The sequence below is a fragment of the Carcharhinus amblyrhynchos genome, chromosome 16 (assembly GCF_965287045.1).
Source record: "Carcharhinus amblyrhynchos chromosome 16, sCarAmb.v2.hapA, whole genome shotgun sequence".
Classification (NCBI taxonomy): Eukaryota; Metazoa; Chordata; class Chondrichthyes; order Carcharhiniformes; family Carcharhinidae; genus Carcharhinus; species Carcharhinus amblyrhynchos.
In genome coordinates this window covers 17,647,781-17,672,402 of record NC_137339.1, presented here as the reverse complement: position 1 = coordinate 17,672,402, position 24,622 = coordinate 17,647,781, and the positions used below count along the sequence as shown (strand labels likewise).

The window sequence follows — 24,622 nt, the reverse complement described above, 5'->3', positions numbered from 1 at the left end:
TGTCTAAATCACCTTGAAATCTCTTAACATCCTCCTCACCACTCCTATTCCTACTAAGTTTTGTGTCATCCGCAAAGCTGGTGTTACATTTAGTTCTCTATTGTGAATGGCTGGGGCTCAAGTCTGTGGTCTTGCCTGCCACTCTGAAGCAAGGAAAGATTTTTTTTTCAGGCTGTTATGAAAATGTGGATTGCAAGTGACTTTATAAGCAGAGCCAATTGCAATAAATAAGAGAGAATTAAACACTTTAAAAACAAAGGAAGTGGGACTAAAACTGAAGGCTGTTATTTAAAATTATTATTGGCACTAAGCATGATGGGCTGCAGCAGAAGTCCTGAGCTGGAATTTGTGAGTTTATGATTTCAAATTTGATTAATTTTTCAGTAATTGGCTGGAGGCAGGAAAAGTCCTGTCCTGTTGATGAAAAATAAGTTTCTGAGAAGAGCTAAGTTGCCTTCCTTAAGGCCTCTAAGACAATAGTTTCTAGATAATTTGTTAAAAGGCCAAAGAAAATAATAAAGCACACTAAATACCATCAAAATTCAAAGGCATTTTAATGTTCAGTATCATGGAGGAAGGATTCTGATTTTTTTCCTCCACGAGTATAATCTGGTTATTCAGAATTACTGAATTGGGACCTATTTTTAAGATGCTGTTTAATTCGTCAACTAATAAGACCTTATTGTTCAGAGAATTATGCTATGTTGTCCCTAATTTTCTTCTCATTTTATTACAGTCTCAAACCATGAATTATGTTGGACAGTTGGCTGAGCAGGTGTTTGTCACGGTGAAGGAGCTGTACAAAGGACTGAATCCAGCCACCTTGACAGGATGTATTGATGTCATAGTAGTGAGGCAGCCGGATGGCTCTTACCATTGTTCACCCTTTCATGTCCGTTTCGGCAAGCTTGGGGTATTGCGATCGAAAGAGAAAGTGGTAAGTTCTCATATCAGCATCATTTTTTGAGCTAACCTGAATGGCCTGTTTAATTCTTGATCTTGATGTGCCAAAATATTTTTTTCGGTTTCACATTTCCACTTTTGAAAGAAAAATCATCAGTTTGCAACATTAGTTTCGGTCAAATACGAGTACAATTTTTAAAAACACTTTATGTTAATAATACAAATGTTCTTGAATGAAGACAATAATTTTGGGTAAATACTTGTGCGGACTGGCAGATTCTAGAATGGTTGATTACACTTTGAATTTGCTAGGAACCAACCACCAATGTTGATCTGTTATTTGTATATCTTTCTTGAGTAGGCCTGTTTTGGTGTTATTCTTTCATCTGGTGAGGATTGAATCCGGTTTACAGCTGTGAGACAAAATATTCAGAATATTCTTTGAGCTTTTACTGTTTTACACATTAAAAAAATTATGTGCATATTTAGTGTTTTGTGAAGCATGTTGTTGTCACAAATTTGTGTTTAATGATGGTAGATAATGGTTTTGTGATCAGAGGAAAGCATAGAAGATTTGGAACTCGAGGTAATGAAGGAACATGATTTAAGATTGTCAGTTTTGTCGTTGAAACTGACGTATGTTTACAAGATTATTCCATTGCAGGTGAACTTTAACCACGTGATTAGCATAGACCAAGATTCAGCATTGGTGCCTAGTAATTCATTGACATGAACACCACTGTGAATTGCTTCCCAATTTTCATTTTGAGAACAACAGAGCTACAAAGCTCTGTTCTGGAAAATATTCCAACGTTCTTGTCCAATCCAGTAGGTTGCAATTTTGCTGTGAGATCTAAGATTGAGTGACTTATGAACTAGTAGAATTTGTTGTACATGCACTGGCAAATCTGAGGAGTGCCTCTTATTTTGGCTGGAGATGTTTGTTGTTGTAATGCTCATGGGTATGAGAGAGATGATAAATCATTGAAAATGGTTTTGTGCTGACAGAGCTCATTTTTGTTGGTTGTATTCTATGCACATTCATGAATCCTGACACTTTAAAATACCCTTTGAACTGAAAAAGCGAAGCACTTGTGTGATCTTGAAGCACGTGACTTTAAACGCAGATTTGCCTTTTTGACTGAAGTAGCAAAACACTGAAGTGCTGGCTAATGTACAGGGTTTGTTTATTTCAGGTGGACATTGAAATCAATGGCGAACCTGTAGAGCTGCAGATGAAACTTGGAGACAATGGAGAGGCGTTTTTTGTGGAAGAAACTGAGAAAGATGAGGTATGCTGTTGATTTAAAAATGAGTCAGGTGACTTTTGCAGCAATTTGGACTTTGGCTTTTCATATACCCAACGTGGGTTCACCACAAAAGAATGTGGTGAAATTTTTCACTGGGTGAAAGGAACCCTGCCTCAAATTAATTTGGGCTCATTGACAGACTTGTCAACAATTGTCACAATGCTATTTGATTTGATTCACAGTTGGTTTTACCTCTTTCTGGTCCAAATTCAGGAAAAATAAAATCTGATGATCAAAATCAAATTATGTTAGAGCTAACTCCTGCAAAAATCTTCAAGAATACATTGATAATTGAATGTGTTCATTTCTCTCACTGGTATGTTTGAGAACTCAGTTCACATTTCTTCTCTCGAATGTTCCAAAAGTCTGCACTAACGACAAAGAGCTTATGATTCACTCCCCCAAGCCTGCTTCTTCATTCAATTAGATCATGATTGAAGTTCACCTTCACTTCATTTTCCTGCTATTATTCCATATCCATTAATCAATTTAGCTAACAAAAATGTATCTACCTCTTAATGGAACTCCTAGTATCTGCAGCCAATTCAGGAGGGAGATCCAATTTTTCTGTTACCCTTTGCCTGGAAAAGTGCTGCCTGATGTTGCTCCTGAATGGCACAACTCTAATTATATAAAAGCAAATTACTGTGGATGCTAGAATCTGAAACTAAAATAGAAATGCTGGAAAATCTCAGCAAACCTCAGCTTTGACGAAAGGTCATCTGGGCTCAAAGTCAGCTCTTTTCTGTCCTTATAGATGCTGTCAGACCTGCTGAGATTTTCCAAAATTTCTCTTTCGAACTTTAATAATACGACATCCCCTTATTTTTGATTCTCCCATCAGAAGAAATAGTTTCTCTGTATCTGCCCTATTACAGTAAGTAGCCTTACAACAGGTTAAAGTCCAAAAGGTTTATTTGGTAGCACGAGCTTTTGGAGCACTCATCAGGTCCATAGGTGAGTGTCTGCAGCTCATAGTCAGGCCTCACAGTCTGCACAGCATTACCAACGTATCCTATCACATCTCCAATCTCCTGGAGAAGATGACATCCAATGACAAGGACTTCAGATTCATGGCCACCAATGACTTGATGGTAGAGGTGCAGAAAGACTCCATTATCAGGTGAGTGAGTGCCTGATAAAGAGTGGTGCTCCAAAAGCTCATGCTACCAAATAAACCTTTTGGACTTTAACCTGGTATTGTGCAACTACTTACTGCGCCTACTGCAGTCCAACGCCAGCAACTCCACATTCGCCCTATTAAAATCTACCATTTTAAACATTCCAATCAGATCAATGTTCAGTGCTCAAGAACGCCAGCCAAGTTTATGAACCTATCATCACAATTGAACCTTCTGTGAGCTGGTTTCATTCTGTTGAACGTACTGAAGTCCTTCCAAGGCCATTGTATTCCTTAGGGAGATAGGATGCCCAAAACAAATCTGAGGAACGCCACTTGTTGTCTTCTGCCCATCAGTTACATATCCTTTAACCTCGGCATGTCTCTTACCCACCCAAATGAATTCCAAACCAAGCCCAAAGCCTACCTCTAATTCCGTGTACTCTCTTGCACGTAATCTTTTGTGTGGAACCTTTTGTAGTCAAAATAAAAACAAAGTGCTGGAAAAACTCAGTAGGTTTGACTCTGTGTTGAAGTTTTGAGTCCAATTGTTCATATTATTAACTCTGTTTCTCTCCCCACAGATGCTGCTCGACCTGCTGAGTTTTTCTAAAATTTTCTGTTTTTAGTTTAACTTGACTTCTTCATCCCATCCTTCTTATAAATGGCATGCTGTTAGAAATTTTCTAATCCAATGGCTGAATTTTCAGATCATGAAACCTTTGGAAGTTTGTGACTAATATTTCTGCTATTTCTTCATCATCTTGCAATACCATGGGGTGAAAAACATCAAGTCTTGAATGTTTATCTATTCTTAGTCCCATTTTCTCAATTACTATTATAAGCTCCTTCATGAATGGGAAGGAAACTTTAATGATATGATAATTGGGGTTTAAACTTATGAAGGTGTCAGTTTTGCTCATCATTTTATTTTTTCATAGGGTGTTGTCCCCACTCACTTAACAACATCACCAATTCCAGTTGAAGGAGCTCATTCCACAAGGGAACCAGATTTGGCTAGTCCTGAATTCATTCAGAATCAGGATTTACCAACTCCATTCACTAGCACCGAAATTGATAACACTGTAAGCAACACTTCAGCCAAAAAGAAACGACGTCGAAAAAGGAAACACAAACCAGAGAATTCAAAGAAGGATGACCAGGAATCCTCTTCAGATGAGCAAGATATACCTGATGTGGACATTAATTCAGAGGAACAGATGCGATGTGTAGCTGCAAAGTAGGTTAATTCATAACCTTTATATGCTTTTGCATTTGCAATTTTTTTTTGTGCCTGACTGTGTCACTCATCAATCTATTCCTGATGAACACCCTATAAATCTGAAAACTTCTATTAAGCCATTTCTCAGTTGCAGTAAAATAAGCCAAACTTTTCAATATCTCGATGTCTAATTCTATCCTAGCAAATATGTAGTGTACCTTTCCTATTGCTTTTATTATATTACAAAAAATAGCCTGAAATACAATTTGTGCCTTAATAAAGTTCTTGTATAAGGTAAAGAAAAAACAAGTTTTAACTTTGTTTCTTAGTATCTCTGTACCAAACCTATGACACTGTTTCCTATTTCATGGTACTTTAGGGTATACATACACACTAAAGATCCTGTACTCCGTTTAAAATATTGCCATAAAATCTCACCGTTGTTATCATCCCTTTTCCCATTCTTACAAAATCTGTCACTTTGTATTTTCCTATTGCATGTTCACTCATCAGCCTCTTCTTGTCAATTTGCTTTCATCCCCAAACTTTTAGCGTTTATTTCCTTTAACTTCCTTACACGGCTTTGAAATTTAATTTTTACATAGGCTTGCCTTCCATGTTCTCCCTGTGATTGCAGAACCCACCTAAATTTGTGGGTAGATAACGAGAAAAATGGCTCTTGATTTTTGACCCAGAGGAGGTGTGGAAAGCTGGAAAAATGGGTTTCTTGAACACAGGGGAGCAGGATTACTGACTGATTTGTGGGTCCCAAGGAAACACCTCCTTTCCCCAGCCCACAAGCAATGTTGTAAAGCCTCTAGCTTCATGAGTTCAACCCTTTCTTGCCCCCTGTCAAGCTCCTAAGGCCCAGGAAGCCCGACCACATAAATTTAAAAATAGAATGATTGTAAAATTAAGACAGGCAGCATCATTATAATATTTAAATACCTAAACAGCCTCCCATGAGCAAATTGGTCATCTTTCGCTAGACTTAACTTCATCAAAACTGGAAGTGGGCAGCTCAAGCTAGTTGCATTCCTGACTTAGACTTTCTGAATTTTAACCTCTGACCCACCTGGTTTTGGGAATTAAGATTTAGCCTGTATCTTGAGTTTACTTATCATTCAGTTAATCTTTTGCCTGTAATCACACTGAATTCTATATGTACTTTGATTTAGGTTTATTTAATCAGATTTTATTTTGAATAAACGTGCTGGTAGTTGTAAAATGTCAGAATTTATTGTTTATGAGGCCTAATTTCAATAATGATAAGGTTCACTAAAATTTTTGTTCCTCCCTTCACATGCTTGCGCATCCCCAGTTTATGCATTTTCCTCCTTTTATCACAACTTCTGTCTCAAACTGCAAAACCACTTCTAGTTATGGCAATCCCCAAGATACTGAGTTAACTATAATCAGTGTAAAATGATGTTTTCCCTATTCCCCAAACCCAGTCATTTTGTTTCTGTCAAAGTGTTCAGGTATATTGTAGAACAAATACAAAATCCTACTGTGAAATCTTTGAACAATTCAGCTTTTGTCCAGAGCAACATTGTGCATTCTAGAAGAAATTGCTTTGCAAGTTGAAGCAGTGAGGAGGAAGACTATTTCTTGAATCATTGTTGAATAGTTAACTTGTAATCATTTCATATGAAGAGCTAGTTATCATTCTGAGCATGTGTATTTTAGCATAAATTTATTTATAAATTCTACTGTGGCCATTAGCTTTTGTGTTTTAATATTCTAAGTACTTGAATGAAATAATACCCATTAAGAATGCATTTTATTTGCAGCTGCCATTCTTATGCCAATTGCTGCAATTTGGGTTCAAGCCAGACAGAATGCTCTTTACGATTGTTGGCACCTGCCTGGTAGAAATATAACTGTCCTGTTGGGGAAGAAGCTCAGTGAAAGGCTGAAGACAGTAATGTGCTTGCAACTGTCTCCTGAGTGTTTAGAGTCTGGTGAAGGAGAATCTCTTCTTTCTAAACATTTCAATTAAGCCAAATACACTTACAAAATATTTAACTGGCCTCCTGGGCATACAACAAATCAAGATTTGATGCCATACTGGGCAAACACTGTACATTAGTGTTGAACCAAAAATGGTGAGGCTCCTACTTCAAGGGAATCTCCACTTCACTTTGGAATGAGTTTGGCAATGAATTTTAACTTCTAGTTTAGCATCCATGTGAACCTGAAATTGCTGCATGGCAATACTAAACTTGTAACCAAAGTTGGAGTTCAGGAAAACTGGAAAAAGCCTTAATATCTTTGGCTGTTGTAAGAGTTTAATTGTGCTTTGCTTGTAATCTTACCTGATTAACTAACACAAATGTGTTCATGTACAGAGTATGCAATAAAATGTATACTCAAGCAGTTCTAATAAGTATACTTTCTTTTCTAAAACGATGAAGTGAGGAAAAGTAAAGTATTATATGTATGTGGTGCTCATTGCGTCTCAATATTCCACCTACATGTACTTTGCAATCCAGTGTCCATGATTATGTCGGTAAAAACAATCTTTGTGCATTCAAGAGCCCACATAGAAACTAAATTAGTGATTTTTTTTTGGCAATTGTTAGCCATGGAGGGAATGTTGGCCAGGATGTTGGGAAACTTTCTTTTTGTCTTTAAAAGGTCCATAGCATTATTCAATGCCAAATTTTATATAGATGTAGAGATTATTTCGCGCAATAGAAATAAAAAAGTATGATATTTAAAAAGTAATGTACCAATTCTAATTCTTTAACTTCTCTTACAGCAGTGAAATATGTAATTATTTTTCTGAGTTACCAAATGAAGATTCGAGCACCTACCATTCACCTAAAATCTATCCATATTCAGATGGTGAATGGTCTTCAGTTGAGAGGTATAGTTACTGAAGTTTATTTTTAAAGTTTATCTTCATTGTTTTAATATCATGAAACTTACGTAACAAACTGTATTGTTTTAGCCATTCTTACGACAGACTTTCATCACCAAAAAGTGACTCAGAATTGGTTGTAAAATCACATGAAGGATCCTTTATGGGAACAGAGTCTCGGATGCAGTGGACCTGGGGAGGTTTTCCACAGGTATGGTATCAATTGATAACATTGTCAACTATCTGTACTATTTCACGCAGTTGTAAAATGTTTCTGTAGCTGCATAAAAATAGTCAGTCATTGCCAGTGTTCCCTGCCAAATCTTGCTATGTGCAGACCTTTTTTTCTCAATATGCTGTACCCTCAATTTTTTTTCATTTAGCCTTGCAGGCATAGTATTTAGCACTCAGCAAGATATGTTTTAGCTTCCAGACTTGTGTGACTAAGCCAAGTGGGAAAATTAGAGTCTGAAATTTACCAGAGTTTCAACCTGCTCTATGATTGATCTCAGCAATTTGAGGACTCTTTAAAGCAATGTCTTGAAGCTTAATCTCACAAACATGTTGCAGATTGAAAACTGATGAACAATGCAAAGCAATATCTTCTATGTTTTTTGTTTTTTTTGTCCATTTTTGTCTGCGATTTTAGTGTTTTTAAATTGGCTAATTATAGAATCGTAGAATCTGGCTAATTATAGAATCGTAGAATCTCTACAATGCAGAAGGAGACCATTTGGACTATCAAATCTGCACCTTCTCTTTGACAGAGCATCTATCCCAGGCCCTATCCCCACAACCCCATGTATTTACCCTGCTAATCTCCCTAACCTACACATCTTGGGACACTAAGGGGAAATCTAGCATGGCCAATCCACCTAACTTGCTTATCTTTGGACTGTGGGAGTAAACAGGAGATCTGGAGAAAATCATGGGGAGAACATGCAGGTTGCACACAAGACAGTCACTCAAGGCCGGAATTGAATCCAAGTCGTTGGTGCTGTGGGGCAACAGTACCGACATTTGACTAATTATGTTAGCATAAATATTTTCAAATCCTGTTTGATAAAATTGTTACACTCTTTAAAAAGTGTTAGATTTACAAATGTTTTGATGTTGATCATTTACAGCATTTTACTAACAGAAAGGAAGCCTAAGAAAAACGTACATACTTTTATTTATACTAACAATTGTATTGTTTTGAAACATTTTTAAAAATGATAAAGATTAGTGAAGGCAAATGACAGTCTGAAACAGGAGACTTTATGATAGAGAACAAGGAAATGGCAGAGCAGTTAAACAACAATTCTGGTTCTGTCTTCATGGAGGAAGACAGAAATAACTTCCCAGCAATGCCAAGGAATCAAGTGTCAAATGAGATGGAGGAATTGAAGGAAATTTTTCTACTGAAAAAAAAGTGCTGGAGAAATTAATGTAACAAAAGCCTATAAATTGCTGGGGCCTGATGATCATCATCTGAGGTACTAAAGGAGATGGCCATGGAAATAATGGTTAATTGGTTGTCATCTTCTAAAATTCTGTAGATTCTGGGACAATCCCAGCAGATTGGAGGATGGTGAATCTAACCTTGGTATTTTTTAAAAAAAGGAGGAAGGGAGAAAACGGGGAAGTACAGACCATGTTAGCCTAACGTCAATAGTAAGGAAAATGTTAGAGTTAATAATAAGGATGCAGTAGTAGGGCACTTAAAATATTAACAAGATTAGACAACATCAACATGGATTCATGAAAGGAAAATCATGTCCGACCAACCTAATGGAGGTTTTTGAGGGTGTAACTAGAAGAATAGATAAAGGTGAGCCAGTGGATGTGATGCATTTGGATTTCCAGAAAGCTTTTAAAATATGTCACGTCAGAGTCTAGTGTGCAAAATTAAAGCATGTGGGAATGGGGGTAATATAATGGCATAGATTGAGAATTGGTTAGCAGACAGGAAACACACTAGGAATATATTTTTTTTCCCAAAACGGCAGGCAGTGACTAATGGGTGCCATAGAGTTCAGTGCTTGGTCCTCAGCTATTCACAGTGTGCATCAATGATTTGGATGAAGAAACTAATTGTAATGCTTTCAAATTTTCTGATTACACAAAAATTGGTATGAGTGGTGCAGAGGATGTTAAGAGGCTTCAAGGTGATTTAGACAAATTGAGTAAGTGGGCAAATACATGGCAGATGTAATATAATGTGGATAAATGTGAAGGTATCTGTTTCAGGCGCAAAAACTAAGGTGATAAATTGGGAAATGTTGATGTTGAAAGGAACCTGGGTGTTCTAGTCACTGAAAACAAGCGTGCAGATACAGCAAACAGTTAGGAAGGCAAGTGGTATGTTGTTGGCCTTCACTGAAAAAGGATTTGAGTACAGGAGCAAGGATGTCTTCCTGAAGCTGTACAGGGCCTTGATGAGACCATACCTGGAGTAGTGTATGCAGTTTTGATCTCCTTATCTAAGAAAGGATGTACTTGCCATAGTAGAATGCAGCGAAGGATCACCAGACTAATTCCTGGGATGGCAGGATTGTTGTATGAGAGATTGGGCTGAGTAGGCCTGTATTCACAATTTAGAAGAATGAGAGGGGATCTGATTGAAACATCAAATTCTGACAGAGCTGGACAGACAGGATGTAAAGATGTTATTTCTGTTGGGTTGGGGTGGATGGTGGGTGTTGATCTAGAACAAGGTATCATAGTCTTAGGATACGAGGTACGCCATTTAGTACTGAGAAGAAGAGAAAAGTCTTCACTCAGAGGGTCGTGAATCTCTGGAATTCTCTACCACAGAAAGCTGTGGAGGCCAAGTCACTGAATATATTTAAGAAAGAAATAAGTAGGTTTCTAGACTCTAACAGTGGTGAGGGGATCTGGGGAGAGAGTAGAAATTTGGTGTAGAGATAGAGGATCAATCTTGATCGTACTAATCAAGGCCAAGTGGCCTACTCCTCCTATTTTCTATGTTAAAAGTCAACTTCTATTTCAACATTTTTCTGATGGAGCATGTTCCAGACACAGTTTCATGACTACTTAAAGAAATGGCTTTCATCTTACAGGTCAGTAAAATGGAAAAGTCTGAACAACCAAGAGTAGCTACCATCACACCTTCTGAACATACACATTTTAGAGTCATCATGGACAGTGGTGCAGCAGATGCAACTGCTTGTGACTCCTCTGAGGTCAGCAATATTATAACTGTTTTCAAACCTCAGCCTCGAACTCAAAGAAGTCCTGCATTGCTTGAAGCATCCATGGAACAGACTACTATATCCACAGTAGAACCAGCTTTTCTAAAATCCACCTCTTGGTCACTGGAGGACACGGAAGTTGTGACAGAGAGTTTAGCATCAAATATTGCAACCCAAACATCACCATTAGAAACTACAGAAATGAGTACATCAGAAGCTCAAGGTGTTGAAATCCTTGAATCCACTTCCCAGCCCGAACCTGAAATCCCAGCCACTTTAGAAACCAGTAATAGTCTAGCCCAGCAGACATTAAACTCGGATACCAGTGTAAAAACAGAAGAAGTGGATAAAAAGAAAGGTAAACTCAAATATATATTTTTGAATAATGGGTATATTTTCTAGAAATGAATGGTTTTCTACAGATTATACATTTTACTTAGCAGTAAGCAGTAATCATGCCAAAAAACGTACTAATGTAATTCATATTTATTTTCAGGAAAACATGTTGAGAGCTATTTTACATTCAAGGTTTTGATATTGACATTAGGTTTTGATGTAATAAACGACTGCAATAACTTAAAAGAAAAAATATTTTTTTGCCAAATGTAATGCAAATTCATGAATAACCTATAATGGGTCCGTCAGTTTTCAACATCTATAATAGCAACAATTTGCATTTAAACAGAGTTGGGATATTAGAAATTGATGGAGAGTCAAGGAAGTAGATATTGGGAGGTTGTCTAAAAAGCTTGGTTCAAGAGATCGGAGAGGCTTAAAGGTGGAGAAAGAGCCAAAGAGGTTTCGGGGACGGATTCCAGAAACTAGGATCTATGTGGCTGAAGGCATAGCAACTGGTAAAGAGTGGGAATTCTCAAAGAAGCAGAATCAAAGGAACAAAGTTCTTGGAGATTGTAGTGTTGGAGCCTGGAAGAGTTTAAAAATGTGAAAATCGGGTTTGGATTTTGTGGTAACAAAAGAAAATGCCCCACCTTTTGGAAGCTGTCTTCCTTGCACGCTTGAAAATGAAAACTGGAGTTCAATTGTTGGCGAGACCCTTTCCTGACCATTACTCTGTAACTTCGTCAAAGTTCAGCGTTTTGACCTTAGGTTGGCCAATATGTAAGACCTGGATGAGGTGTGAACTGCTTCTCTTGAGCAGGATATCATGTCATATTGTGTTGTAAAAGTTTTGGAACTTTGTCAAAGGCTCTCACATCCTTAATTTTTACTGGAGATCTGACCTTGTGGGAAAACTGTAATTTTTGTAGCTGGAATATCATTTTATTGTGTTTTTGTCTGAAAGTCCTGTTGATATTTAAGGTGCAAGATGTACTTTCTGAAAAGTGTCAATATCTTTTAAATTATCCTTGCAGTGAATCTATATGCTAAGTAACGTACTCTCATATCTTATGCCTCACTGCTTGTGTTACTCTACATGTAAATTCATCTGTTAGTTTTAGCTTGTACACTATGGTGTGACAGCTTGGTATCTTCTACCTTTTTTGAGAAAAAAAGGAGCATGGACAGGATGCTCAGTGACCTCCTTAATTGATACCGCGATTTACAGGTAATTATTAATCCCGTGGTGTTACCCACACATTGCATGTGCAAGGGAGCAGGTTTTGGTTTGTTAAGTGGTTCACTGTGCACTTGGAAGCTGCCATTCAGTGTGAGCATGAAGGGCTGGGAGAGAACTTACACTGCTACAATGCTTTTTTTAACTTAACACGCAATTTGCTGCTTTGTATTTCAAGAACATTCTCCATTTACATGAAAATCTTTATCACAGAACTCTACAGCCACATTTGCTGAAGTAAACAAGGACATCAACTAGATTGGAAAGTTGACCTAATTCTTATAAAATATCTCTGATTAGCTCTTTGCAGTTGTCCCACCATTAGTAGGAAAAATTCAAAGCAGGGACACATAAATGACAATGGTGTAAGACTGCTTATTGAGAGCGATCAAAAGCTTCTCTGAGATTACCCTGTGACCAAAAGAAGCAAATTTAATTCCTGACCTGTGCTAAATGAGGTGTTTCAGCTTGGGCTTAGGAAGAGGATTTCTACTTGTAACGACTATCCAGCAAAGCTTGCTGTAAAATGTCTGGACATTGGATGAGAATAGAATTTGGTAAATGTATCAATGATTTAGCCTTTGAATTTTCTCAAGCCCTTCTGGCATGGTGGTTAGCACTGCTGCCTCACAGCGTCAGGGACCTGGGTTCAATTCCAGCCTTGGGTCATTGTCTGTGTGGAGTTTTCACGTTTTCCCCGTGTCTGTGTGCTTTTCTTCCAGGTGCTCCAGTTTCCTCCCGCAGTCCAAAGATGTGCGTGTTAGGTTGATTGGCTGTGTTAAATTGACTCTGGTGTCAGGGGATTAGCAGGGTAAATATGTGCAGTTACGGGAATAGGTCCTGGGTAGGATTGTGGTCATTACAGACTTGATGGGCCAAATGGCATCCTCCTGCACTGTAGGGATTCTGTGTGATGAAATCTCTAATAGAACAGTAACTGTCTCTAACCCTCTTTAGTACTGAATCAATGGCCTTCTGTCACCTTCTCTGCTCTCCAAGATTTTTCCTGAGCCCTAACTGCACTCAATGGCTCCCAGGGTTTGTCTATGATCTGCAAACCATATGAGCTCCAAACTAACCAGCCCCTCTCCCAGCAAACACACAAACTGAAACCAGAGAACTTTAAGTGCTATTGATCTGTGTAGTCTTTAGGTGCTCACTGAATCCTTTTAAGCGAATTTAGTTCTAACTCCAAAAACAAAACACCTCTGTGGACTGCATGCTTTTGCAAGCAATGTAGACATCATAGTTCTCTAGCTAGGTAAGCCCACATGCTGTTTCATGGCTCCATTTCTATTCTGACTCTATTAAACAAACATAACTAACCTCCTGAATTGGGTTTCTGCCAATCTCTAAAACCCAGCGTTATAGTTACTTTACCCTCACACCAACAATCTTCCCATCACTATTAACATAAACCACGCAAATAGTGAACTAAACTGCACTGTAGCTAAATACAGCAAGTTATCTTCGATCATTTTAATTTTGTGCTTGTACTCACTGGACTTCCTATTGTATATTCAAAAAGATTTTCAAGTTGCGCTGTTGCAGAATAAGAAGCTGTGGGGGGAAAGTATATTATTGGTAGCAAACAGTGTAGTAATATTACATTATGCCCCAGTTCATTTTAGTAAGAGATATAGGAATAAGAGAAGCATCAGTGTTTGGCAACTGTTTTCTTACAATATACATTGACCTCTGTATATGCCTTTGCAGGGCATATTCCTCCTCTCTTTCTGTCTTGTGCATTCCTTTCAATTTATCTTGTCAATGTGCAACCCAAAACTGAGGGTAGGTTTTGATACATTTGCACAATTGCTTTGGCTAGTATGTCTCTAAGCCATTCTGTTGACTCTGTTCGCTGCTCTTTTTTTTACCTCATCCCTTCCACCCTCAGATGTATCATTACAAAAAGTGTTTCAGAGATTTTGATTGTATCAGCCCACTTACTTTCCTTGTCCCAGTCAGAAGAAAATTGGATGGGAGACTGCATAACTATAGTTGTAACTCTGATTTTTCAAAACTGGGAACCGACACAGATTGAGTCTTGCATTATACGCTGACAGTTGGGACAGTGGCTTCAGCTGAGACCCTGTCAACTACCAACAAATTAAGTAATGAGATCTGGTGTTCCCAGGACCCTAACAGAGAGCAAAATGTTGAAGCAATTCAATGAATCTGCAGTCAAACTGTCAGAATTCTTAGTTTGAATCAAAAATACTATCATATAAAACAATTTATTGATGACGCTCAAGCAATTTAGTTCTTTGTGTTTGATCCTTTTCAATATGACTTTAAAATGGATTTTGGGCAAAGTAATATTTTGAATTTGTGATTTATTCATCCATTAATATTAATTTAAATTAGAAAGTTTATTTGTATATGCAAGCAGGTAAAGTAGACAGCCATTATATTTCAAACTTGTAGTGGGTATATAATTACAGTATTAAAACCTTATCCTCAATGGCAAATGTAACTTTTTCAAGCAAATACATGGCAGACACTAGGATGGATTGCAATAATCATATTTCTGTTCCTATCATTTGTGTTTATATTTTTAAGAATGGCAAATACCAATAACATAAATGAACATTAATATTACATTGTTTTGTGTTCTGGAATAGGTGGACCTAAAAGAAGCCAACATCTGGGTCCTTGTGATATTTATTTGGATGACCTACAAAAGTTGGATCCTAATATTGCTGCTCTGTATTTCCCAAAGAGGTACTGTCTTGGCAGTAGGAAAAGGAAGTTTTAGGATTCTGCAGCCTGATAATAGTATATGAATTTGGCCTGTTATTTCTAACCAGCAAATCTGTTCTATGTATAAATATTGAAGAAAATATTCTTCTGCTTCCTTATGTTTTCTATTGTAGAGACAGGAAGTAATTTTGTGAAGTAAAAATTACTTGTTTGTAGTTCTTTCACATTGTTGACCAAGCAAATAATACTGATATAATGTGTAACCTGATTGCCTGGGACTAGTCTGATTGTCAGACAATAGAATGAACTATGAGGCCCCTGTACATTGTACTAAACATCACGCCTCAGTTTCTCAAGAGGAAGTAGGGAAGAGCAAGTTAAAGAAGGAGAGGAGATTAAAGAGGAAATGAAATGTGAAGGGCAGCAGATTCAAAAATAAATTGAAAATTGTTAAGAATGAAACCTTGAAGGGTTGGGAACTGTGGGAGTGAAGGGCATACTCATAGCTGGAAGAAACTGAAAAGTATCATTCTACAATTTGAAGTATTACTAAATGATTCAGAGGTTTTAGTCTGAAAATCAAATGTGTTTTTGGATAAATTCATTATGCTGCATATCCTTTTATGTACAGTGTCCTGACAATTAAGTTGACCAGAAAGGTGATGCTGTCTTGATTTTCTAAACTGCCACTTCCTAAGACCATTACATTTATTTTACAAACATATAAATTAGGAGCAGGAATAGGCCATTTGGCCCTCAGGCTTGCTCTGCCATTCAATAAGATCAAGGCAGATTTGATTGTGCTCTCGACTCTGCTTTCCTTCCTACCCCTTTGACTTCCATGAGTCCTATACTCTATTTAAGGAAGATAAGGAGCAGGAGAGAAGCTACCTATATGTTAATGTAAAGTGTCCTCAACAGTCACCATACACCCAAATAACATGGCAAATTTCAAAATGGACAAGATTTTTGAGAATCACAAAAGCAGAAGTGACACGGATGCAGACCTCAGAGTGAGGAAGACATTTCCACCTAGTCTCCATTGAGGGAATGGAGAAAGAAGAAAAAGCTTGCAGCCTTAACAGGGTTTCACTAGAAATGGTACTACACCTTACAAAGAAACAACGAAAACTAGCTAAAAATCTTTATATCCTTGTGCTGCTTCTGGCAGGCTCTCCTACACTTCTCGTGGAATAAGACTTCCAAATATATAAGACCCAATAACTTCCCTTATGAAAGATGGTGCTTTTCTGATAAACTTTATCATGCTCATATCTGATATACTATTGCAACATTAAAAAAGGCATTAATGATATCAGTAATGCAATTTGCTATTTGAGTATCCTGATTTTTCATTTTGGTTCATAAGTTTTGCACCTTTCCTATTTAACCAGAATATATAAACTTTTTAACAGTCATGTGAATTGTATTAATGGCTGCTTTGAACATTGCTTGGTAAGCATTTTTCTTAATAGCAGGATTATATGATACGCACATGTCAGCTTTTATGTATTTCTGGTCATCAAATTCCACCTTAATTTGGGATGTTAGTTAAATCTTGTAAAGGTGTAACCCATCTTTCGTGTACAGGTCCCACCCGTCCCAGAACTTGGGGCAGGTGGGCAGAGTAGTTAGCTCTGCTGCCTCACAGTACCAGGGAACTGGGTTCAATTCTGGCCTTGGATATCTGTGTGGTGTTTGCATGTTCTCCCTGTGTCTGCACCAGTTTTCTCTGAAGTGCAGGTTAGGTTGATTGGCTGTGATAAATTGCCTCCTAGTGTCAGGGGATTAGGAGGGTAAATATGTGGATTTACAGGGATTGGACATGGTGTAGGTTGTCGGTGTAGGTTCGATAGGCTGATTGGCCGTCTTCTGCACTCTAAATTCTATGAAAAAAATCCAGTGAATTGCCAATGAACAATGTAAAGCCCTCCCTCCTCCATATCTCCAACTAGGTGTTGAACTGTTCCGTGTTCCTATTCTTATGCTCACTACCACTGGACACTGGGAGTGAAGCTGAGATTACTGCTTTTGAAGTCCAGCTTATTAGTTCCCTTTCTAAGTCCCTAAATCTGCTTTCCCTGTCTGTCATTAGTCCCAATGAGGATCACAACCTCTTGTTTACCTTTCCCAAAAGAATGTCCCGGACACGCGTCCTTTGTTTGAATAGAGGGGAGTATGGTAGGATGAGAGAAGAATTGGCGAATGTGGACTGGGGGAGCGCGTTGGAAGGTAGGTCTGCTGAGGAGCAGTGGAGGATCTTTAAGGAGATCTTTCTTGGTGCTCAGCAGAAATTTATTCCGATGGTCAAAAAGGACAGTAGGAGGAGAGGTAATAAGCTGTGGATAACGAAGGAGGTGAAGGAAAGTGTTAAATTAAAAGCGGAGGAATTTAGAGTAGCTAAGAGCAGTGGGCGAGAAGAGGATTGGGAAAGGTTTAAATGTCAACAAAGATTGGCAAAGAAGTTGATAAAGGAGGGTAGGAGAAGCTATGAAGCTGGGCTAGCACTTAATATAAAAAAGGATAGCAAGAGTTTTTATAAATATATAAAAAGGAAGAGGCTGGCTAGGGTGAACGTTGGTCCTTTAGAGGATGAGAAAGGGGACCTAGTGGTAGGGGATGGGGAAATGGCTAAGGTCTTGAATAACTTTTTTGTTTCTGTCTTCACGGAGGAGGACGTGAATAATTTGCCGGGTGTTAGCGATGGAAAGGTGGTAGGACTGGAGGGTCTTAATGACATTACTGTTACTAGAGAGGTGGTGCTCGACAGACTGGAGGGGCTGATTGTGGACAAGTCGCCAGGACCGGATGGAATGCATCCGAGGGTTCTGAAAGAAATGGCGGAGGTTATAGTGGATGCCTTGGTGGTTATTTTCCAGACGTCGCTGGATTCCGGGGAAATGCCGGAAGATTGGAAAACGGCTAATGTTACGCCGTTGTTTAAGAAGGGTGCCAGGCAAAAGGCGGGGAATTATAGGCCGGTTAGTTTAACGTCTGTGGTAGGTAAAATGTTAGAATCTGTCATTAAGGAGGAAATTGCGAGGCATCTTGAAGGGAATTGCTTGATAGGGCAGATGCAACACGGTTTCATTAAAGGGAAGTCGTGTCTGACAAATTTACTGGAGTTCTATGAGGATGTGTCTAGGGCAGTGGATAGAGGAGAGCCGGTGGATGTGGTCTTTCTGGATTTTCAGAAGGCGTTTGACAAGGTACCTCACAAGAAGTTATTGCAGAAGGTCAGGGGACATGGAGTTGGGGGTAGGGTGTTAGCGTGGATAGAGGATTGGTTGTCAAATAGGAGGCAGAGAGTGGGGGTCAGTGGGTGCTATTCAGATTGGCGGTTGGTGACTAGTGGGGTGCCCCAGGGGTCGGTGCTGGGGCCTCAGCTATTTACCATTTATATAGATGATCTGGAGGAGGGAACCGAGTGCAGGGTGTCGAAATTTGCTGATGACACCAAGATTGGGGGGAAGGCAAATTGTGCGGAGGGTGTGGAGAGTCTGCAGAAGGATCTAGATAGGCTGGGCGAATGGGCCAGGAAATGGCAAATGGAATTTAATGTTGGCAAGTGTGAGGTGGTCCACTTTGGTAGGAAGAATGGTAGGAAGGACTATTACTTAGGTGGCGAAAAACTGCAGCAGGCGACGGTGCAGAGGGACCTCGGGGTCCTTGTGCATGAGTCGCAAAAACCCAGCTTGCAGGTGCAGCAGGTGGTCAGGAAGGTGAATGGGATGCTGGCCTTCATAGCGAGGGGGATTGAATATAAAAGTAGGGAGGTCTTGCTGCAGCTGTATAGGGCATTGGTGAGGCCGCAGCTGGAGTACTGTGTGCAGTTTTGGGCGCCGCACCTGCGCAAGGATATTTTGGCCCTGGAGGGAGTGCAGAGGAGGTTTACTAGGCTGATACCAGAGTTGAGGGGATTGAGCTATGAGGAGAGGCTGAATAAACTAGGCTTGTACTCGTTAGAGTTTAGAAGAATGAGGGGAGATCTCATTGAGACGTATAAGATGATGAATGGGATGGATAGGATAGAGGTGGAGAGACTCTTCCCGCTCAAAAAAGACAGTAGGACTAGGGGGCACAGCCTCAAGATAAGGGGGAGGCGGTTTAGAACAGAGTTGAGGAGGAACTTCTTCACTCAAAGGGTGGTGAATCTCTGGAATTCTCTGCCCGTTGAAGTGGTGGAGGCTGCCTCACTAAATATTTTTAAGAAGCGGGTTGATGGGTTTTTGACAAGAGAGGGGATTAAGGGTTATGGGGAGAGGGCGGGAAAGTGGAACTGAGCCACGACAGATCAGCCATGATCTTATTGAATGGCGGGGCAGGCTCGAAGGGCTAGATGGCCTACTCCTGCTCCTATTTCTTATGTTCTTATGTCCTGCGGGTGTTCTGGCGTTCTTGATCCTGGCACCATGGAGCAAACATACCATTCTGGATTCACATCTACAGCTGCAGAAGTGCCTGTCTGCTCTCCCAACTACGGAATATCCTATCACTATAACACTTCCACCCTTTCTTCTCCCTTCCTTTGCAGCTGAGCCACCCTTGGTGCCACATACTTGGCTCTTGCTACAGTCCTTCAAGGAACATTTCACTAACTAGTATTCAGAATGGAACAGTGGTTAGCAAATGCGGTAGCCTCAAGGGATTCCTCCTTTACCTGCCATATTCTCTGAGACACTCTGGCGGCTACCCATTACCTATCTGCCTATGTACTACTAAGATGGGGTGTGACCACCTTTTTAAAGTGCTGCTCACATAATCCTCAGTTAGTAACTCCAGTCGCGAGAATGATCCCAGGAATGAAAAGCTTGACTTAGGAGGAGCATTTGAGGATTCTAGTTCTGTACTTGATAGAGTTTAGAAGGATGTGGGGTGAGGGGGGGTCCCACTGAAACATGTGGAATACTAAGAGGCCTAGATAGAATGGACATCAGGAAGATCTTTCCATTAGTAAGAGAAACTAGGATCCGAGGGATAAAGAGATAACACTTACAACCAAGATGAGGAGTATTTTTTTCAGCCAGAAGGTGGTGAATCTGTGGAATTCTTTGCTATAGAGGCTGTGGACGCCATGTCATTGAGTATATTTAAGACAGATAGAAAGGCTCTTCATTGGTAAGGGGATCAAGGGTTACGGGGAAAATGCAAGAGACTGGGATTGAGAAACTTATCAGCTATGATTCAACGGTGGAGCAGACTGAATGGGCCGAATGGCTGGAATCTACTCCTGTATCTTTTGGACTCTCTCTCTGAACTCCCACTGCTTTGAGCTCTCTCTGCTGCTTTATGGCCTCCCTCTCTCTCTCTGTCTCTCAAATCCTCTACTTCTTGGGTTCTGTCTCTACTGCTTTATGGGCTCTCGCTCACTCACTCTCTCTCTTTCTCTCTCTCTCTCAAATCCACTACTTTATGGATTCTCTCTCTCCACTGCTTTATGAGCTCCATTTCTCTCTCCAAACGCTTGCTGCTTTATGGGCTCTCCCTCTCTGAACTCCTGCTGCTTTATGGGGTTCTTTCTCTCTCTGCACTCCCACTGCTTTATGGGCTTTCTCTCTCTGAACCCCTGCTGTTTTATGGATTTGCTCTCTGAACCTCTCCTGCTTTGTCTATGTTTCTTGGAGTTTGATAGTATCAACTTGATAAATGTGAAGAACCAATACTAAATAATCTGGTACTACTGTAACTGGGATGTGGGTTGTCTAGATGCATTCTGCTGTTGGTTACTTTGGCTTACTTTGAAGGGTAATCATGGGATGTATGATTAGTGCATAGCAGTGTTGCATCCCATTTATAACATGATAGCTCTCATCTTTAGTTTTTAGATGATGTTGATGTCACTGGTGTAAGGTGTATAAAATTAAATTGTAATGTTCCAAGTATTATCATGTGATGCATTATAATTGAATTTGCTGATTGATAATGCAATTTGTCACTTCATCAGAATTACTTTTGTGGTTTCATTTATTTTGCCTGCAGCTGGACCTAAATGTTGCTGCTTCCTTTTCAGTGAACAGGATTCGGGTTCTAAGCAGTTGAATGATCCTGGTACACATTCAGAGTCGCAATCTCCGCAATCAGTGGGAAGTGCAGGTGCAGATAGTGGCACGGAATATTTGTCTGATTCAGCTAGCGAACTACCGGATGTAAATCTCTCCCTGTGTGGCGGTCTCAGTGATAACAATGAGATCTCCCAAGGTAAATTGAACTGGAGTACAAAAGTTTAAGATTGCTCATTTGGAGAATTCTAATATTATGAATTGTGCTGGATAGGATAACAATTATGCCTGGCTATTGATCACTCGAGTATTATTTTGTCCCTTTTTTTCTTAAGAATGTTTATGCTGTGTCTTCAGCATTTTGGTACTTATATATTCGTTGTTTGGTTTGATTTATTATTATCACATGTATTAGTAAACAGTGAAAAGTATTGTTTCTTCTGCGCTGTACAGATAAAACATACCGTTCATAGAGAAGGAAATGAGAGTGTGCAGAATGTAGTGTTACGGTCACAGCTAGGGTGTAGAGAAAGATCAACTTAATGCGAGGTAGGTCCATTCAAATGCCTGATGACAGCAGGGAAGAAGTTGCTCTTGAGTTGTTTGGTATGTGACCTCAGATTTTTATATCATTTTCCTGATGGAAGAAGGTGGAAGAGAAAATGTCTGGGGTGTGTGGTGTCCTTAATTATGCTGGCTGCTTTGCTAATGCAGTGGGAAGTGTAGACAGAGTTAACGGATGGGAGGCTGGCTTGCGTGATGGATTGGGCAACATTCACGACTTCTTATAGTTTCTTGTTATCTTGGGCAGAGCAGGAGCTGTACCAAGTTGTGAAACAACGAGAAAGGATGCTTTCTATGGTGCATCCATATAAGTTGGTGAGGGTTGTCGCTGACATGCCGAATTTCCTTATCTTCTAGGAAGTCAAGGTGTGGATGGGCATTCATAACTATAGTGTCAGCATGGGGTGGGGGGGGTGCGGCGGTGTGTGTGTACCAGAACAGGTTGTTGGTGATCTGGACACCTAAAAACTTGAAGCTCTCAACTGGGGGCATGTTCTCCACTATCCTTCCTTGTGCTGCGTTTAGGTAACATAGGCCCGTGACTTCCTGGATCCCAGAGTCAGACTTGGAGTATCCCAGAGATGCGCTGGAGAAACCCTCTCCAATGTTCCCAACTAAGGCTTGACACAGCACTTATCCAGTAGTGTTAGCTTCTCATGGGCAACTGAGTTGCACTGAGAACCATCCAACAAGTGATTTAAATTGCGAGCTTCAGATAGTTCTGCTGGTTTTATATCATAGAACATAGAACATTACAGCGCAGAACAGGCCCTTCGGCCCACGATGTTGCGCCGACCAGTTAAAAAGCAATGACCCTCTAACCTAAACCAAACCCTTTCCATCCATAAACCTATCCACGGATCTCTTAAATGCCCCCAAACTAGGCACATTTACAACTGCAGCAGGCAGGGCATTCCAATCCCTCACCACCCTCTGGGTAAAGAACCTACCCCTGACATCCGTCCTATAACTACCACCCCTTAATTTAAAGCTATGCCCCCTCGTGCTAGCTTTCTCCATCCGAGGAAAAAGGCTATCACTGTCCACCCTATCTAAACCTCTAATCATCTTATATGTTTCAATAAGGTCCCCTCTTAGCCGCCTTCTTTCTAACGAAAACAACCTCAAATCCCTCAGTCTCTCCTCATAGGACCTCCCCTCCATACCAGGCAACATCCTGGTAAACCTCCTCTGCACCCTCTCCAAAGCCTCCACATCCTTCCTATAATGTGGGGACCAAAACTGCACACAATACTCCAAGTGCGACCGCACCAGAGTCTGGTACAGTTGCAACATGACGCTGCGGCTCCTAAATTCAATCCCCCTACCAATAAACGCCAAGACACCGTATGCCTTCCTAACAACCCTATCTACTTGATTCCCAACTTTCAGGGATCTATGTACACATACACCTAGATCCCTCTGTTCATCCACACTATTCAGAGCCCTACCGTTAGCCCTATACTCCACACATCTGTTATTCCTGCCAAAGTGAATTACCTCACACTTTTCCACATTAAACTCCATCCGCCACCTCTCGGCCCAGTTCTGCAACTTGTCCAAGTCCCCCTGTAAACTAAGACACCCTTCCTCACTATCTACCACACCTCCGACTTTGGTGTCATCAGCAAATTTACTAATCCACCCAACTATACCCTCATCCAGATCATTTATAAAAATTACAAACAGCAGTGGCCCCAAAACAGATCCCTGAGGCACACCACTTGTAACTGAACGCCATGACGAATACTTACCATCAACCACCACCCTCTGTCTCCTATCTGCCAGCCAATTCCTGATCCAATTACCTAAATCACCCTCAATCCCATACATCTGCATTTTCTGCAGAAGCCTTCCATGGTGAACCTTATCAAACGCCTTACTAAAGTCCATATATACCACGTCAACTGCCTTACACCCATCCACCTCTTTGGTCACTTTCTCAAAAAACTCAATAAGGTTAGTAAGGCACGACCTACCCTCCACAAAACCATGCTGACTATGTCCAATCAATTCATTACTCTCCAAATAACTATAAATCCTATCCCTAATAATTTTTTCTAAAACCTTACCCACAACAGAAGTAAGACTCACTGGTCTGTAATTCCCGGGGAAGTCTCTGTTCCCCTTCTTAAACAATGGGACAACATTCGCCATCCTCCAATCCTCCGGCACTATACCTGTGACCAACGACGACCTGAAGATCAGAGCCAGAGGCTCTGCAATCGCCTCTCTTGCCTCCCAGAGAATCCTAGGGTAAATCCCGTCCGGCCCAGGGGACTTATCTGTTTTCAAACCCTCAGGAATATCTAGCACATCCTCCTTATCAACTGCAATACTGTCCAGTTTACAACCCTGTAACCCAGTGTTCTCCACAGCTACATTTATGTCCCCCTGCGTGAACACCGAAGAGAAATATTGGTTCAATGCCTCTCCAATCTCTTCCGGCTCCACACACAAATTCCCACTGCTGTCTCTAACTGGCCCCAATCTTGCCCTAATCAACCTTCTGTTCTTAACATATCTATAGAACGCCTTAGGATTCTCCTTAATCCTATCAGCCAAAGTCTTCTCATGTCCTCTTTTAGCCCTTCTTAACTCACTCTTTAACTCCCTCCTAGCCAATCTAAAGCTTTCTAGTGCACTACCTGAGCCCTCAAGTCTCATCCGGACATAAGCCTCCTTTTTCTTTTTAACCAGCGAACCAACTTTCTTAGTGCACCACGGTTCCCTAGCTCTACCAATTCCTCCTTGCCTGACAGGGACATACATATCAAGGACTCGCAGTAGCTGCTCCTTGAAAAAACTCCACATTTCGGACGTTCCGAGACCCTGTAGTCTCCTAGTCCAACCTATGCTTCCTAATTCTCTCCTAATAGCCTCATAATTACCCTTCCCCCAGCTAAAACTACTGACCCGAGGTTCATGCCTATCCCTTTCCATCACTAAGGTGAACGTAACCGAATTGTGGTCACTATCACCAAAATGCACACCAACTTCCAAGTCTAACACCTGGTCTGGCTCATTTCCCAGCACCAAATCCAATATAGACTCACCTCTAGTTGGCCTATCAACATACTGAGTCAAAAAACCTTCCTGCACGCTTTGCACAAAAACTGACCCCTCTAATGAGCTAGAGCTATAGCTATTCCAATCGATATT

The 24,622-nt window shown here is 40.2% G+C and overlaps 1 protein-coding gene across 1 annotated transcript in view; it reads left to right on the top strand.

Annotated features, from left to right (window-relative positions):
* Positions 1–741: 741 nt before the first annotated feature.
* The window catches only part of LOC145353864 (phosphatidate phosphatase LPIN2-like), a 61,050-nt gene continuing 37,169 nt past the window's right edge, over positions 742–24,622 (top strand). The window contains exons 1-8 of the mRNA XM_080204767.1: positions 742–937; positions 2,100–2,195; positions 4,275–4,573; positions 7,320–7,427; positions 7,512–7,632; positions 10,487–10,976; positions 14,819–14,918; positions 20,908–21,095. Coding sequence (XP_080060893.1) covers positions 746–937; positions 2,100–2,195; positions 4,275–4,573; positions 7,320–7,427; positions 7,512–7,632; positions 10,487–10,976; positions 14,819–14,918; positions 20,908–21,095 — 1,594 coding nt within the window. The 5' untranslated portion in view covers positions 742–745. The remainder of the gene's footprint in view (positions 938–2,099; positions 2,196–4,274; positions 4,574–7,319; positions 7,428–7,511; positions 7,633–10,486; positions 10,977–14,818; positions 14,919–20,907; positions 21,096–24,622) is intronic.